Source organism: Anneissia japonica, unplaced genomic scaffold (assembly GCF_011630105.1).
Source record: "Anneissia japonica isolate Jap-2015-1 unplaced genomic scaffold, ASM1163010v1 scaffold921_len549748_cov171, whole genome shotgun sequence".
NCBI lineage: Eukaryota > Metazoa > Echinodermata > Crinoidea > Comatulida > Comatulidae > Anneissia > Anneissia japonica.
In genome coordinates this window covers 338,397-355,781 of record NW_022694674.1, presented here as the reverse complement: position 1 = coordinate 355,781, position 17,385 = coordinate 338,397, and the positions used below count along the sequence as shown (strand labels likewise).

The window sequence follows — 17,385 nt, the reverse complement described above, 5'->3', positions numbered from 1 at the left end:
GCCTCACCCCAACGTCAATAGTCTTACGAATAGGCCTAACTATAGTGTGACAAACTATATCAACTGCTTTACAAAAGTTCATAGTGCAAATAATAATATGTAGGTCTAGTTACCAGGTATTATATTAAGATAGAGTTTGGTGAAACAAGACAATCAAGTAATGAGTAGTTGAGGACCCCTTTACATTACCAAATATCTCTTCATTTTTTCATGGGGACAATACACGCTGTCTCTTATACACATCTAGATGGGTATAAGAGACAGGTTTACATTGTTGAGATTGAGACTGTTCCTCATCATAAACAGTGGCGTAACGCCTATGCGCTCTCATGCGGCGGTCCGCAGGGCCCCCGATTTCTAGGGGCACCGAAGGGGCCCTACCCATAGGTTCCTCGATCTAGCACCCTGACCAAAAAGGACTTTGTTGATAAATAAAACCATAATGTGTCTCTGAAATTGACTGTAGGGCACATATCATATTATAATAATTAAAGGAAGGTCCCTTCGCCCCGACGGGACCTACTCTCGGCCCGGGACCCCACCAAATTTGCTTTAAAAAAATAAATAAATAAAAATGGAGATACAAAAAAATATATATTCACAATTTGAAGTCTGTGATTGCCATTTCTGGCCATCAAGACTTGCCATAATACATTTTCTAATCTCAGCCCCACAAGGGCAACGGCATAATGTGTGTCTGACAGTGGTGTGACGATGGGGCCGGGGCCCTGTGTATTTCTGAAACTGGGGGCCCTTTTTGGGTCCCGGTCACCAATACCATCGTGGGATTTTAGGTGTGCATTGTTATTTTAATTTTTTTTTAACGACGAATAAATGATATAATATGCGTTCAGAAAATTGAGGCCATGGAGGGACTTTCACAATCGGAGATTCTATACCACCTCAGACCCACCATGGTTGGGACTGAGGTAAGAAAATTTATGAATATGGCACCTTTAGATGGCCGGAAATGCCACTTGCAAGGCGTCGATCCGTGGTTAAAAGTGTTGGGGGGGGGGGAACGAAATGTAAAATAAACGCCACTGATCATAAATACATGTTTAGAGATTGATAATAAGTTAAACTGGAGGAAAAAGTTTGTGATAAAATAGATAAGAAGGGTAGCATGATGCGTCTGTCACACACAGAGCCAAGATATTGTCCTGGATTGCACCATGTGTGGGCCCGAACCTTACGACTACCATATAGATAATTTTCATTACATGCTGTCATTTTAATACCTTATTTCATGATATTCGATCATTCCACTTAGGATTTATTGGTGAAAAGGGAGGTATAGTACTCCCCTGGCTTTATAACCTCTCAACCCAAGCCAATGGCTTCATCAGCACATTATAAGCGGTCTTTTGTTTGAAGTTATGTTTGAAGTTAGTATGGTTTGGCAATTTAAGTTAAAACGATTGCAACAGAATATAACGTATCATAAGTCAGTCTGAAAAAAATCTACGACAAAATAGACAACTAGATGATATCTGTGAGATTCTACTTATTGATAAAGTGTATCTTAACAAATAGTTCCCACCCACTAAAGTCATCTTTTACTTGGCTACCTATGGGCAAAAGGTTAAAAACACAAACCTGTGGAACAAATTCATACCACTTTACCAGAATCCTTAATCAAAATGTCAAATACGTTTTAGGGCCTTTTATTGTTGTTGTTGTTTTGTATTAATCATGAACTCTGTTTTGCTATGTGATGTACCAACTGGTCTTCCAAAAGGACACAAATAAAAACCTTGAATCTTGAATCATTAATCAGTAGGAGAAAGAGCATAGGGCCTAGTTTCGTTCCTAGAGGAACACCACATGAAATATAAACGGTTGAGAAGAAGGTTTTATTATAGTTGGCATTCAGTGTTCTATTAGTCAGAAAGTTGCGCTCGATAGCAATAATGGATCGCCTCACCCCAACGTCAATAGTCTTACGAATAGGCCTAACTATAGTGTGACAAACTATATCAACTGCTTTACAAAAGTTCATAGTGCAAATAATAATATGTAGGTCTAGTTACCAGGTATTATATTAAGATAGAGTTTGGTGAAACAAGACAATCAAGTAATGAGTAGTTGAGGACCCCTTTACATTACCAAATATCTCTTCATTTTTTCATGGGGACAATACACGTGGGAAATTTATACAGAGGAGAATTATGATGTGAGCGGTTGCATGCACTCTCAGAGTACGCGCAGTGTTGAGAATAGTTAGCTTTTGATTGCACGAGGACGGTAGAACGTAATGACGTCACTAAAAACTCATCTGCGTATCTAGGACTCAATTTGGCCAAATCTACGTATGCAACGTAGGACCCCGGTAGGATGGTCACGCATGAATGATTCTGTTCTAGCATCTCGTCGTCGCCTAAATCGAAAACTCCCTACTGTGCCTGCACAAATCTGCACCCTGTATGCACATGTACAATCAATGATACTAGAAATACAAGACATGTCAGAGCACTCGCATAGCAAAAATAAGGCATAAATTTGTCCAGACGTACGCGACGCCCTTCTCTGTTATTAATGCAAGTTTTCTATACTTGGTCCAAACGTACAGGGTGCCATTCTGTTGCTAGGTGTAACCAGACGCACGCGGCGCCCTTCTTTTTCCACTAATCAGAGTCCGGCCATACGAATCTGCGTTTTCGTGTCATTTTATTGTTTTGATTTATTTATACCTAATTGTTTGTATCTTATGGATAACGGCAACGATTTCAACCTCCGCAAAAGGAAGTTATGTATTCACAGTTATATAACGGTGGCAGACGTTTTTTTAGATCCAGCCGTACGCGGCGCCCCATTGTTTGTATTTCCACCATGCATTTCGGTTGAACAGGTTTTTTTGTGTTTCTAGTATCTTCGGTACAACGTACGTAATTCACAATTGCTTGTGGATCATAATACCTGCATTGGTGATGCTTCCAAAAGCAAATGATGCTGTTTCATTATACTCTGCAGTTGTGTTGTGACTTTGAAAATGTGGAAGATCTTTGGACAAACATCCATAACTTTCACCTGGAATTATTAAAAAAGCAACATATCAGATATGCTTTTAATAATACAACGAAACTTACATTTTAAAAAAAACTTCCAAATTAACATATAATTGTTTCCCTGGTTTTATAAATAAAACCATAGATATAATAAATATACAGTTTAAATACTTAAATATTATTACTTAAACATAGTTATCTACAATATAGATCATTGAGGTCTGGCATGAGGTTAAAAAAGGGTGCTGTGAAATATTATCTAAATTGACTGGTTTTTAGGAAGGTAGATACGGAATACAGAACATTTTTAGCACTACTGTGTGCCCGTCTTTCGGACAGAATTTGAAGAAAATCTGAACCAGAGGCATAGTAGACCCTTCCATTAGGTTTTTATTATCATGCAGAAATTTAATTATTTAAATCTAAAATTAGATTCAAGGAACGAATCGGGCTAGGAAATTAAATTGTTCCGAAGTTTTGTTAGAACACCCCTGTTTTTGACCTGTTGATTGATCTTTTTTATTGTAACAAGGTTGCACTTTACAAACATCTCAGCCCATATGGAGGGTAAGTATTGGGGACTAGTCATTTAAAAATAAGTACTGTGTCTTCTGACGTGGATCGTGAATTTAAATTGTGTCTCTGTTATTTAATTAGTATCTGTTTATCGAAGTCGATGGTGTACGACTGCCGCCGAACCCTGACGCTCTTTATAGGCCTAATTTAGTCCTAACATACGGAGATGGGTTGTACCCTCAGATATTTTAATTTTATTATATAAAACTTCAATTCAACCAATACGTACAGCTTAAAAGTGTGGGGTAGCACATATGAAACATATTTACAACCATTTCTTGTTACCCAACAAATGTGTGTGCGATGTATTACTTTTTCTAATTTTAAAGCTGCATCTTCCCTGTTATTTAAGCAGTTATATATTTTAGATGCTTATAAACTTTATGAACTATTTATGTACTTAATTTTGTTTATGATTTATGTTATAGAAATTTACCGCATCAGCTTAATTAATATTTTAACACAGTTGAGCATTTAAGAAATACCTGGTCAAAACAAGTTCAGAATCTTGCTATACCAAAGCCCGTACTGTGGCTGGTAGATAATTTCTTATACCGGATCAAAATAGTGGAATAATGAGCCATTAAATATAAACAAATTATCCAAAACAAATTCAAAATATTAAACCTGGCACATCCTAATTTGTTCCCATTTATATGCAATAATGTCAGTATTATTACGCTACTTGTAGTAGTAGTTGTTGTTATTATTATTGTTATTATTATCATCATCGTCACCATCATCATCATCATCATCATCATCATCATCTTCATTATCATTAACATTATCAATATTATCAAGCAACTATACCAACGGACATTTCGCTATCAATAAATTATTTTCCACTCTACCCTGACCAACATACGCCATAACCAATATGGTGTATGTACATCACAGATACAGATACAGATAAGGTCAGACGGGCGCCTTTGGAGCACCATTGAGGAAATATATTCTATGCAGCAATTATAATTTTGTTTTCACTAACTTTGTCAATGTGTCAATTTGACAAGAACTAATAAGTTGGATTGGTCACAAAAAAACTTACCGTATGATCCAACACTCATAGAGCAAACACTCATGATTGGTTCGGTCTCAGATTCAGTCATGACATCTAAACGAATATCTGAAGCATACTCTCTGATGATCATATCAACTAGAAACAATGCTGATGTGTCCTGGTAGATTTCTGTTGGTCCAGAGATGATAACTGATGGACTAGGAGATGTCTAAATTGTAAGATATTGTTAGAAATTTAATATTTAAAAAAATGGTTTTCTCAATTTGTTTTCTTATAAACATTTATTAAACATATCAGGTGGATGGTACAACCTGGTCCTCTTATACAAAACGATGAAAATCATACAATATATCTAAAATTAACAAGTCAACAAAAAAATAATTGTAAAAAGACAACTATAAATATAATTAAAAAAATATAATAAAAAAAAACATACAATGCACAATACATTAAACTATTTTAAAATTCATTGTAAATAACAAAAAAAGAAGGAAAGGTAATAAAATAAATGGAAAATGCCTTAAATCTTAGAAAAAAGTAGTTTACAGAGATAAAGTAAAAAAGAAGAGTAAAATTATTTTTTAAATTGTAAGCAATATATTTATAACATTATATACAAATGTTAAGAACGATCGCTTAATTATATTGTATTACGGTAATTATAAATGTTACTTTGATAATATAATTTAAATAATTATTTGATTCTTTTTATTCCCAATGCAGAGTGTATTCCATACATGCGCACCAGAATATTTGAGTGAAGTCTTCATTATTTAAATTTATTGTTTGGGTAGAACGTTCAGTGAATTTGCATTACACCCACGTTGGTCAAATACCATTTCGGGAGGTGCAATACCATTTAAACAAGTTTTATACTATAATTTCGTCTTTTTTCAAAAGGCTTTTATACTTTGTACTTGGTTGGTTATCCTCCTAATATCCCAGTGAGGGATTTAAACAAGAGGCGTGGAGAGAGTGGTCGGTCTAAAATTATTTTTCGTTGCTTTGCTGTGAAAGTGCAGATTTGAAGGGATCGGGGTTTATATTGCAATCAATAATATCGGGCAGGAGATTCCAGTCATTAATAGTTTATAAAAAAACAAATTGAGAAAACCATTGTTTGGATAAACATCGGTCCTTGTCTGAGGGATTTGGAATTGTTGGTTGTGTCCTCGTTTGGGTCTGGTTTTGGTGTAATATAGTCGTGGTGGCTTATGTCCATTGAGGATTTTGTAAAAGCATGAACAACGGTGTTGTTTTCTTCTCTCTTGTAGAGGGGTCCAGCCCAGAATTAATATTGAGGAGATAGATGTAGCACGTCCGTAGGTATTGCTGACAAACCTAGCAGCTCGCCTCTGGATTTTTTCGAGGTGTTCAGTGTTTTTCTGGGTGTATGGGTCCCAAGCAGCTGTGGCGTATTCAAGGTGAGAGCGTACAAGAGTCAGGTAGAGGTTTTTTATGGCTGCGGATGAGTGGTGGAAATTTCTGCTAATGAATTAAAAAATATTGGTAGCTTTTTTTTGGCTGCGTGGTCAGATTGCTTATTCCATCGGAGGTCTTTATGAAGGATTATACCCAAATATTGGCATTGATCGGTTTTATTTAGTTCGACTACCATCCTGCTGTAGGATGTGGTTTCTGGAGGCCTACTCCTGGTAACGCTCAACGTTTGACATTTCGCAGGGTTAAATCTCATACCCCAGGTATCTGCCCACTTCACCATAGTATTTAGGTCACCTTGGAGTTTGGTAACATCTTGGGGGTTCGAAATTGTCTATAAATAATTTATATAAAGAAGGAAGAGGTGTGGACCAAGTACCGTTCCTTGTGGAGTGCCACTGAGAACAGGGGTCCAATTTGATGTCTTACCATTTACAGCAACGCGTTGGAACATATTCCTCAAAAAGGAGTTTATTCTTATCCAGCCACTAATTAAGTGCCGGATACCATAGTAGTTCAGCTTTACAGGAAGGCGGTCGTGGGGGATCACATCGAAAGTTTTAGTGAAATCTAAAATTGCTCTGTCAGTTTTAAATCCATCATTTAAATTTTTGCTAGGTCGTTAGTGGTCAAAATAAGTTGGGTCTTGCTTTACGAAAGGCATGCTGCTTGTCAGATAATATGTTGTATTCTGTGAGATGGTCCATAAGGTTGCTATCAGTAATATGTTCAAGAATTTTGCAACAGATACAGGTGAGTGAAATGGGTCTTTAGTTTGCGGGGTCGGAAGTAGAGCCTTTTTTTAAATATAGGTGCGATATTCGCCTTTTTCCAGTCTAGGGGTAAATTACCAGTATCTAGTGATTGTTGGAAAATATGCTGAAGAATGGGAGAAAATTCATCTGCAGCCATCTTCAATGCCTGGTTTGGTATCATGTCAGGTCCAATTTGTTTGGACACATTTAGGTTCTGTAGGAGTTTCTCTACACCCTCAGTGTTGATGGTGATAGGTGGCACATCTGGATATAGGGTAGGTGGCATACTTGGTAACCTAATTGGATTAGAATGGTCTTGGGTAAATACACTCTTAAACTGATTTGAGAGGATCTGGGCTTTTTCTTGGTCATTTTTTATGACAATTTTTAAATTAATTCTACTCCGTGTATTGTATGATAAACAAAGTTATTTGTACTATGCATTCTGTTCCTTTTTTGCAATCATGAAAAAAATTTAAAAAATGAATATATTGTGGTAACCTTTTATCAATAAATGATAACACCAGGTCATTACTAACTACAGACGCTCGCACTATTAATGATTTTCAAAAAAACTTGAACTGCTAAGTAGACATAGTTCGTATTCACCACTGTCTTCAGTTAGCAAGATTACGCAAAAACTAAATAAAGAAGGGATTATCATAATATTAGAAAGAAAACAGCATACAGAACAATACAGCGTATTGTTCGGTATTCAGACACATGATAGAAAATAATAGAATATCATAATAGGCCTACATGGTCTGCGTATTGCTTGGTATGCCCAGGGCGGAAGTATGCACTCTATAGAGTGACTGCTCTAATTTGGTCATGCAGCTGAGTGAGTGTATTGACTTGTAACTTTACCATTTAACACATATACCTACGTTGAATTATATTAGAAAAATATTTCAAAAATATGTATTACCCAGTCATCACGATCCAAGGTAGCAGTAAATGCCACTTGTCCAATCCAAACTTCAGTATTATAAGCTACACCAGTTGAAATTGTGTAACTTTCTTGATCTTGTGTCGCGTTGTTATCCACCATAACCACAGAAAAATCAATTACGATTTTGCTTTGATCAGCATCGTTTGCATCAGTCCCGATATTCGATACAGATCCAAAATCAATAACAGCACGATCCCACTGAATGAAAATTATCATCTAACATTTATGCATTGGAAATAATTTTAAAATCTATAATAAGCCTAGCTATCATTATTGGCCCTATGTCATTAATAAATGTCTTAAAAATATGACAAAAACTTACGTGGGAAGAAAGAAAGTCATCCAATTAAGGCGAGACTTTCATGTTGTAGCGAACTTACTGTGTTAGAGAAGGGCGGAAAAAATAAATAAAATTTTGTTTCTTATTTAGCAGAATAGTTTTGCCCAAAGCATTTATGCTGAAGATAAAATAAATAAAAAATATTTATGAATGTCAACAATGTAGTACTGGAATCGATAAATGCTTTAAATTTATAATTAAATATAGATACTTTAATTGGGAAGTGTCAATGTTTTTGTTTTTTCTTGAAATTTTCATACTTTTGAGCGAAGAGCATGAAACTGGCCATTTTTTTTAAATTCGGAATCCTGATTATTGTTGGAAGGCGGATTTTCGCAGAACGGAAAAGAAAACAAGTCTTGGCTAACCAGTACAGATTAATATTATATATTTTTTTATTACATTTATTTTACATTATATTAATATTTTAATTCTTGATGTATTTTATTGTTATTAGGTTAACTTCTTGTTGCTTTGATGTGGTTTTTTTGGAGTTTTTTTTTTTTTTTTGTTTTTTTTTTTTAAGGGATGAATTAAAAGATGATCTTTTGCAACGTACAGTGCTCGATACACGTTATAATGCAGAGCGTAAATATTGAAAATGTAGAACTTGTAGAACTGGGTATAATCACTCTACAGACTGTTTCATGCAAATTCAATCTTAAAAACAATTAACTCATTTGCATTTTCACCTGCCTTATTCATATACTCACACAATCCTTGTATTCTCTCACTCCTGAAGATTGCATTAGATTAATGCATTTAATGTGAGTATACGTGTTGTTTTGCCCTACATGACGTTACCGAATGCTCAAAATGTTTGCAAGTGATTCTGATGTGAATTGAACCCACGACCTGCATATATGGCGCCATGCTAGCTATCTGGAGGTCGTGGGTGCGATTTTTTCCCAAGTATTTGGGAACATACTGAGTATTCGGTAGATGATACATCAGGTAGGACAAAGCATCACTCCTATAATAAATAATTTCAAATATTATATGATAACTGACCTTTTTTAAAGTTAAATTGTTACAGCCCCTCTGATAGTGATTCTTTATAAATGTTGTACATAGTCATTGGTATAACTTACTGTATATAAGGCTATCTGTATATATAGGCCTATACAATTTTATTTAAAGAATTTTAAAGAAAATACGTAATCAAACGAAACATCTTAACTTACTAAAAAATTTTTTTTTCACAAATAAATTACTTAGATTACTTGTTTGTAAAAAAAAAAATATTCGATAGTAATATCTAAACAATGTTGAATTAACATAGCCATTGGTCAACCTATATTGTCTAACATGAAACAAGAAATGTGTGTGCCTGTAACAAAAAATTAATTAATGGCTGTAACTAAAATCTTATGTAACACCAGTTTTACTATTATTTGTAATTAACAGTATAAATAAAAGGGAGTTCAATGTGTATTGTTAAATGTTGTAACTTTGAAGACTTACAGACAGCCAGAAGACTGCATATGAGTGTATTACAATAATTGTTTAAAAAATTAAAAACAGAACACAAAAATTCAAGAAATTCACAACACAAACATAAAAAGAAACAATGTATAAAAAGCACAGCACCAACTTAAAACCAAACTAAAATGATAAAAATGGAAGAAATAAAAAAGGCATAGATAAACAAAATTAATGAAAAATTGAATGGAATTTTCTTACTGTAACAAAAAAAAATCAGCTCACGGGGCCTGAAAAGGTGGGTTTAGAATTCTTTTTAGTTATTTTTTTTTTCTTTGCCCAAGAGAGGGGTGGGGGGGGGGTCAGGACTCCTGATCCCCAAGATCTGCCAATGTGAATTGCAAGAAATTCTAACTTCTAACTCGGTCGGGGACTGGATAAACACTCTCTTTCCCCTCCCTCTTCTCCTTCTTGCCTCTTTCTTTTCTTGCATTTTTTCCGATCATACAAAAATCTCCATAGACATTATATATTTTCTGCCAAAAAGTGGGGGGGGGGACCCGAGTTGACTTGGGGTCGAGTTGACATGGGGCCGAGTTGACTTGGGGCCGAGATGACATGGGGCCGAGTTGACTTGAGGCCGAGTTGACTTGAGGCCGAGTTGACCTGCTTCCCAACTCTCCTGCACATATAAAAACAGAGTTACTGAGTTTTCCTGAATTTTACCAAAACCGACTTTGTTTTGTAAAATTAAGTATATTTTTATGCACCTAAGTATAAGAATTAAAAAAATAAATGTACTAATGTCAATTTAGCTCATTTGCCAGGATTCAATGCCAGGATTCAAAGTCTCTAACGCCAACATAATGTCAATGGCTGCCGAATGTCAGAAATCAGACGGCTACAAGCACCAGTACCAGTAGTAATGAATTAAAACATTTTACGGCCTTTAAAATAAGAAATTGTAAAAAGAATGTTTTGCCCTAAAAACGGGGTTTTTTTACTAATAAATATTTTCATGTTCATTTTTGAGAAAATGTTTCATTACAGCTAATAGAAATATATGTTTTCTGAGTAATATGAGACCAAATTCAACTCTCTTGTACAAATATTACCGGGTTTTCCGGATTTTTTTCAAAATTTACCAAAACAAGAGTTAAACTAATTATATATTTATGCCTAACATATTAATTAGAATTAATTTTTAAATATTTATAATTTATCATTATTGTCACTTTAGTTATCATTTGTCACCATTGAATAAGTGAAAACATTCGTTGGTTCTGAAAACAAGAAAATTATTTTAAAAACAGTTTTTTTGGCCAAAAATGTGTGTTTTTGTTAATAACTTTTTTCCTGGTATTTTGTTGGGGAAATGTTCTATTATAGCGAATAGAAACAACATGAGCCTTCCGAACAGTTTGGTACCAAAATGAACTCTGTATGACTAATAGTAACCGGAATACAGATTTTTTGTTTTCCCAAATTGATAATTTTGCATAAAATCGGCCATTTTGACCCTTAAATGAAAGAATTTCTCGCTTGGGATTCACCAAATTCATAACCAGCAAGGTCAAAATACCCAAAATCAACTGGATCCCAGCTTCTACCTAATAATGCCTATTGCATCATCATTTCTGGAATAAATAACATGAAATGGCTAAGTAAAATGTATTTTATGTGGTATACATTTGTGGTCCGTTCTAAGATTACCATAAGTATAAAACGAATTGTTAAGGAAAGATCAATTTTTAAATAAACCTGTAATTAAAAATAGGATATCAACAAAATGATTATTATTCACTTTGTGATTGAAATGTGTTTTTATATGTAAAATAACAATCAATTTCTCTTTCCAGCAATATTTTCTTTTGTCGATAGAATTCATACTAATATTTTATCGTAGTAAAAAGTTCTTATATAGGTACCTTTTTGAATCGATGGTTTTATATAATATTATTTATTTTCTGATTTTAAATTAAACTACTTATGTTTTGGGGTTAAAATTTAGGTTTAACATGGAATTTTCATAAGTACTACAATAACAAATACAAAAAATCTTTATTTCTCTATAAAAGCTATATAAATAAAATTAACGGACAAAATATTGAAACAGGGAAACAAGAGAAAAAAGAGAATGCTCATGAAGCCCTTATGGGCTTGATAAAAATAGAGAGGAAAATGTATGCAATAAAACATGAATTTAAATTAATAAAATATAAATCACAAGAATGAAAAATGTATACTATAAACAATGAAACAAGAACACACACTTAAACTAACCTAACATCAATAGTAATATAAATGCAAAAAAAATAAAAATTGATTAATTCTTCCATAATATAGGATCAGTGCAAGAGAAATGGAGACTGGTGCATGGAAGTGTATAGGAGTCTTATGACAATTGTTCGTTTCTGATACTATATTCATGGCAACGTCCATCAGTAAGGTTTCTAAACCTAGATATTTTATTTATTAATATCAGTAAATTAGTAAAAAAGGTGATGTATAAGCATCAAAAGTTCACCAAGAACTTTTACTTATATTGTATATTTATTTTTATGTAGTTTATTTATATAACGAATAAAGAAACTGAATTAAATTAAATTGATCTGAAATCATCATATAAAGTATTTATACAACCCTAATTGAATCCTTGTAAATAGACTGGTTGATTTCTTTATTTATTTCACCTAATGCATTCAATATTTCTTATTTATTATTATCAATAATAATAATTTTTCAAACAATACTGTAACATTTTCAAATTTTGTGTTGCAAACTCTCAGGTTGCCCATAGTGACAATAGCAAATGAAATTTTTTTTTTGTCTAATTACTACTCACTAACCCCATACCCAAATGAAAATTTCAAACAGATCATTTGTATCACTTCTGTTTCCATAAAATATATACACAGTTAAATAAATTTATAACGTTACAAAAAGGTTACATTGCAACACTGCATTTTTCTCAACCTTGCTTATGGGAACCCTCTATTTTATACAATTTTAATTTAATTAGTGTCTACGAAAATATTTTTCATGAACTTACTCTCTTATCACCTGCATGTGCATCCAAAACCACACTTGTGGAAATCCCTGAACCAAAGTTAGAACCAATGTGGGTGACAACTGGATCACATATAGTCAATATGGCAGATGACTCATATGGAGTAAGAAGCTCAACGTGCATGTCATACGTTTGCTGTGGTAGCCAGATTGAAAGCTTCATCGGAACTTTATTGCCAATTTTCAAAATCGTTACACCGGTAAACGAATCAAGTTTCTCTAGTAAGAACGTTGGTTCACTTGGCATACTACTTGGCTACAATCATAAATAAAATTAGAAACTAGATTTTATACAAAATATAATGATATCTTTCAGTTATATGTATAATACTTATAACTACAACAGTGACGTATCAGAATTGGACATATTATATTTTATAGTTAAAAAATATATAACAATTTCTTCTCTTGTGAGATTTTTTAAACATAAGTTTAGGTGTTTAAGAAAACTGAAAAATCATTTTTGAAATTAACTTGCTCTTTTTCAAGTAAAATAACATAACATGAACGAAAAATTATAGAAAAATTCCTAGTCACTGGAAGTGTTTTATCATTTATTTTATTATTACAAAGTATAAAAAACAGAATACACATTTTCTAATTCAATAACTTCTATGCTTAATGTTAATAATTTGTATGTTACTGCAACTTTCTTGTCATTTTCAGGAGACAATACATCTGTAACTTAAAATCATTGATTGATTAAAGTTTGAGTTTTAAACCAGTTGATGTTTTGCATCAACAAGACTTGATCACAAACAATGATGAGTAGATGTTGATATGCCATTAGGAGGGTATACCTAGCGAGTGAAACCACTTGGACCAGCATGTTACAGACTCACTAAAATTAACAGGCCTTATTGATGCAATAGGCAAAACGCTTAGCTAAATATACATTCAACCTCTACAAGCATATTAGGCCTACCTTAATTAAGCCAAAAAAAATTGTGTTGCCCTCTCCGCCGACCGAAATGTTCCAAAAATTCGGATCGGCGCTTTTTGTTTTCGGGGTTTAAAAAAATATATATATTCAAACAGGGCCGGCGGAACGTTTTTCAAAGTGGGGGGCCCCACTTATAAGCAGGCGCGTAACAGGGGCCTTGGGTCGGGGGGGGGGCGTCAAAGGTAATAATTTTCCCGGTTAGTAATTTATGACTTGGTGTGATACCCTCCCCCAACCACCCCATATAGAAAACAATACGACATAGGGCTTATTTTATTATCAATATAGGCCACACACGTGTGTTTGAAACTAAATATAAGCATTTTCATCGTGGTTTTATTTATTACAATCATAAGCCTATACATTCACCCTCATAACACATTGAGGCCCTTCTTTTAGGTAAAATGATCAATCTGAAATTTTCTTTTTCAAGTTTTGGACTATTATGTTTTAAAATAACTTGGAAGGCAAAGGAGGGCAAGCACAAGCTTTAACCCTAACAAATGCGCGATTTTTTTTGTTTTTTTTTAATTCTAATTCAAAACTCCCTAAAATGTGCAATTTTCAGCGAAAATTGGCCTACCTCAACAAGAAATGCTCTTATGTTATATATGGACACACTGGTTTTTTTAAACTGAATATAAGCATTTTCCTTATGGCTTTATTTATTACAAACATATTCTTTCAACATCATTACACATTGAGGCCCTTCTTTTAGGTAAAACGATCTATCTTAAATTTTCTTTCTTGAGTTTGGGATTATGTGTTATAACTTAGAAGGCCAAGGAGAGCAAGCAGAAGTTTTACCATTAAAAATATGCGCGCGAAGCGCGGGAAAATTTTTGTTTTTTTAATTCTAATTTCGTCGGAATTGATCATAACTCCCTAAAATGTGCAATTTTTTTAGAGGAAATTGGCCTACCTCAACAAAATATGCGATTTAAAATTTGAGATTTTCAGGCACTTTCCCGGGTGAAAAGGGCATTCAATGGGGAAAGATTTTCCACAGATGGATATTTTCCCCTTGTCCCCCGGTGGTTACGCCACTGCGGAGAATACCTGGCGGCTTAGATCAAATCGATATGGACACCTTTTGAAGTGGAGAAGGGGTTGCAGGCCGGGGTATTGTGATATCTGTTCATTATATCTTCCTTTTTATTCTTGTCTTTATTTTTCTCTTCTCTTTTTCTTTTCCTTTTTCCTCTCTTTTTCTCCTTCTTTATCTTTTCCTCCCTCTCCCCTCTTTCTTTTCTCTTCTTACCCAGCCCGTACGACGGCTTGGTCGGCCCGGTAAAAACCGTCAGGGGGGACAGTCTGCCCCCTGGCCCACCCCCCGCCTGTTACGCCACTACTTATAAGATGAATGGGAATATGAATCATGCAGATCTGGAATCAAATCTATGTGGTGCGGACAACATTCCCCTCCCGGGAAAATTTTGATTTCTAGATGGCGGGAAATGACCTTTCTCGACTTTTGAGCTAGGTGTCTAATGACTTTTTTCTTCAAAATTCAAGGTTTCCCCCTCATGAAAACGGTAAGGTAAACTTTCTCATTATGGTAAATAGGCCTGTTATGTGTGTATACATACATTTAAAAAAAATTGAGTAGTTGCATACGATTTTTTCCATGAGATGAATCCCAAAAAGAGAGGAGGGTCCGGGGGTTCTTCCCCATGAAAATTTTAAATCCTAGAAGGCGGGAAATGAGCTTTCCCGACTTCTGAGGTGTCTTTTAAATTCATTATGTCATTAAAAAATACTTCAGAAGTCGGGAAATCTCATTGTCCACCATTTAGAAATCAACATTTTCCCAGGAAGAACTCGAACCTCCCTTTCTATGGGTTCATTGATTCATTATAAAATTTTCAAGAGGGGAACACCTTGAATTTTGAAGTTCTTCAAAATTCAAGGTTTTCCACTTTTGAAAACGGTCAAATAATTTTTCCCATTGTTATTACAGTAATTAGGCCTTATGTGTGTATACATACACAAAAGAGATTGAATAAGTTGTATACGTAGTTTTTCCATGAATCGATAAATCCCAAAAGGAAAGGTGGGGGAGGTCCTGTGGTTCTTCCCCGGGAAAATTTTGATTCCTAGGTGGCGGGAAATGAGCTTTCCTGACATCTGTGGTGTCTTTTAATGACTTTTAAATTCTTCAAAATTCAAGGTCCCCCCACCTTGAAAATGATTCAATTAATCAATGAACTCCAAAGATAAAGGGGGTCCGGGTTCCCCTGGAAAAATTTCGATTTCTAGATGGCGGGAGATGAGCTTACCTGACTTCTAAAACGTCTTTTAATGACTTTAAAAGCTCTTCAAAATTCAAGGTTTTCCCCTCTTGAAATAGGTCAGGTAAATTTTTCTCATTTTTTATTTTATGTGTGTATACATACAAAACAAATGAGTAGTTGCATGTGTTGTAAGAAATCAGCTCACGGGTCCTGAAAAGGTAGGTCTAGAATTCTTTTCTTTTTGCCCTTTTTGTTGCCCAAGGGAGGGGTAAGGACCATTGACCCCCCTCCCCCAGATCCGCCAATATGAATTGCAAGAAAGTGTAACTCGGTCGGGTACTGGATAAACATTCTCTTTCCCATCCTTCTCCTCCTTCTTTTTTTGCATTTCCGATCATACAAAAATCTCCAGACACTATATATTTTTCGCCAAAAAGTGGGGGGCCCGGGCCCCTCGGCCCCCGCTTCCACCGGCCATGTCAAATGTCTTCCTTCACTCAAATTACAAATTCGAAAAATACCACTTCCAAAAATAACATGAAATCTAACACAGACATCTATTTTTGACTTAAATCGGACCAGATGTACGTGTAAGATCGTAGAAATAGAAGGAATTATTTTAGGAACCGATGCATGCACGTAACATCGGATCTCTCACACTGTCTACCCTCGACCAGATCTAGGCCTAGCGGTTAGGCGCAGTGGGAACGGTGTGGTTTGCCAACCCGAGGTTTTGGTTGGGGTTTCAATCCCTCGCTGTGCATTTCGCTTGTGTCCTTCATTTTCTCTCCACCCAGGAGTATAAATGGCAGGGGTGTATCTAGGATTTTTTTTTTTGCGTGGGACCTTTTCAGTGGGAGACAGGAAATTCGATTACAGTGCCACCAGTTTGAAGCGGATGGCAGGCTCACTTTTAGAATTGTTGGAATTGAGATAGATTACGTCACGCAATTGGCAATGCCTTTGGACTCATTGCTGATGGTACCTCATCAATGCTTTTTCATTTATGTCATTGTGAAAAGGCCCTAGAAAAAATGTCTTTGGAAAAAATGTGGAGCTTTCAATTTAAATTGGGGGGGGAGGGGTCGTACGACCTTCCGACCCTTACCTTAGGTAACCATTTGTTACTAATGTAGCACTACGCGTGGTTGCCAGAATCAGAGATCGTATTTCGTAATCATTGTGCTATATTGGAAAACTAACTAGCTCTCCGCATCATGAAAATAGGCATGTTTATCCGCATCATGAAAATAGGCATGTTTAAGGGCAAAAATCGGCCAGCGTATTATTTTCACTATCAGAGCAGCCAAGGCAAGTAGGCCTATAATTTTATGTTGATACATGATGCAATGAAAATCAGACTTTACAGCTAGCTGGGATATATCTAATTTTAGGCTGAGTTTACATTTGTCTCAATAGTGGACCACCAAAAAGTTTAGCTTCGAATGTATTACATAAAGGGTGTGCTTTTTGGATTTTTTCTTGACCTGACCGCGCGTGACTGTTTGAAATGTACATAAATTATTTAATGTTTTGACGTAAAAGAAATCTTTTTTATTTTGTTGAAATTATTTCAATATACTTGATTAGTATTTATTCCGACATTACATTGAGTATATATATAT

At 34.9% G+C, this 17,385-nt stretch overlaps 1 protein-coding gene across 1 annotated transcript in view; it reads right to left on the bottom strand.

Annotated features, from left to right (window-relative positions):
* LOC117101151 overlaps nucleotides 1-17,385 on the bottom strand; it is a 155,824-nt gene that overhangs the window by 137,331 nt on the left and 1,108 nt on the right. The window contains exons 2-5 of the mRNA XM_033241033.1: nucleotides 12,567-12,839; nucleotides 7,729-7,950; nucleotides 4,633-4,813; nucleotides 2,920-3,030 (exon numbers count right to left, since the gene is read on the bottom strand). Coding sequence (XP_033096924.1) covers nucleotides 2,920-3,030; nucleotides 4,633-4,813; nucleotides 7,729-7,950; nucleotides 12,567-12,839 — 787 coding nt within the window. The remainder of the gene's footprint in view (nucleotides 1-2,919; nucleotides 3,031-4,632; nucleotides 4,814-7,728; nucleotides 7,951-12,566; nucleotides 12,840-17,385) is intronic.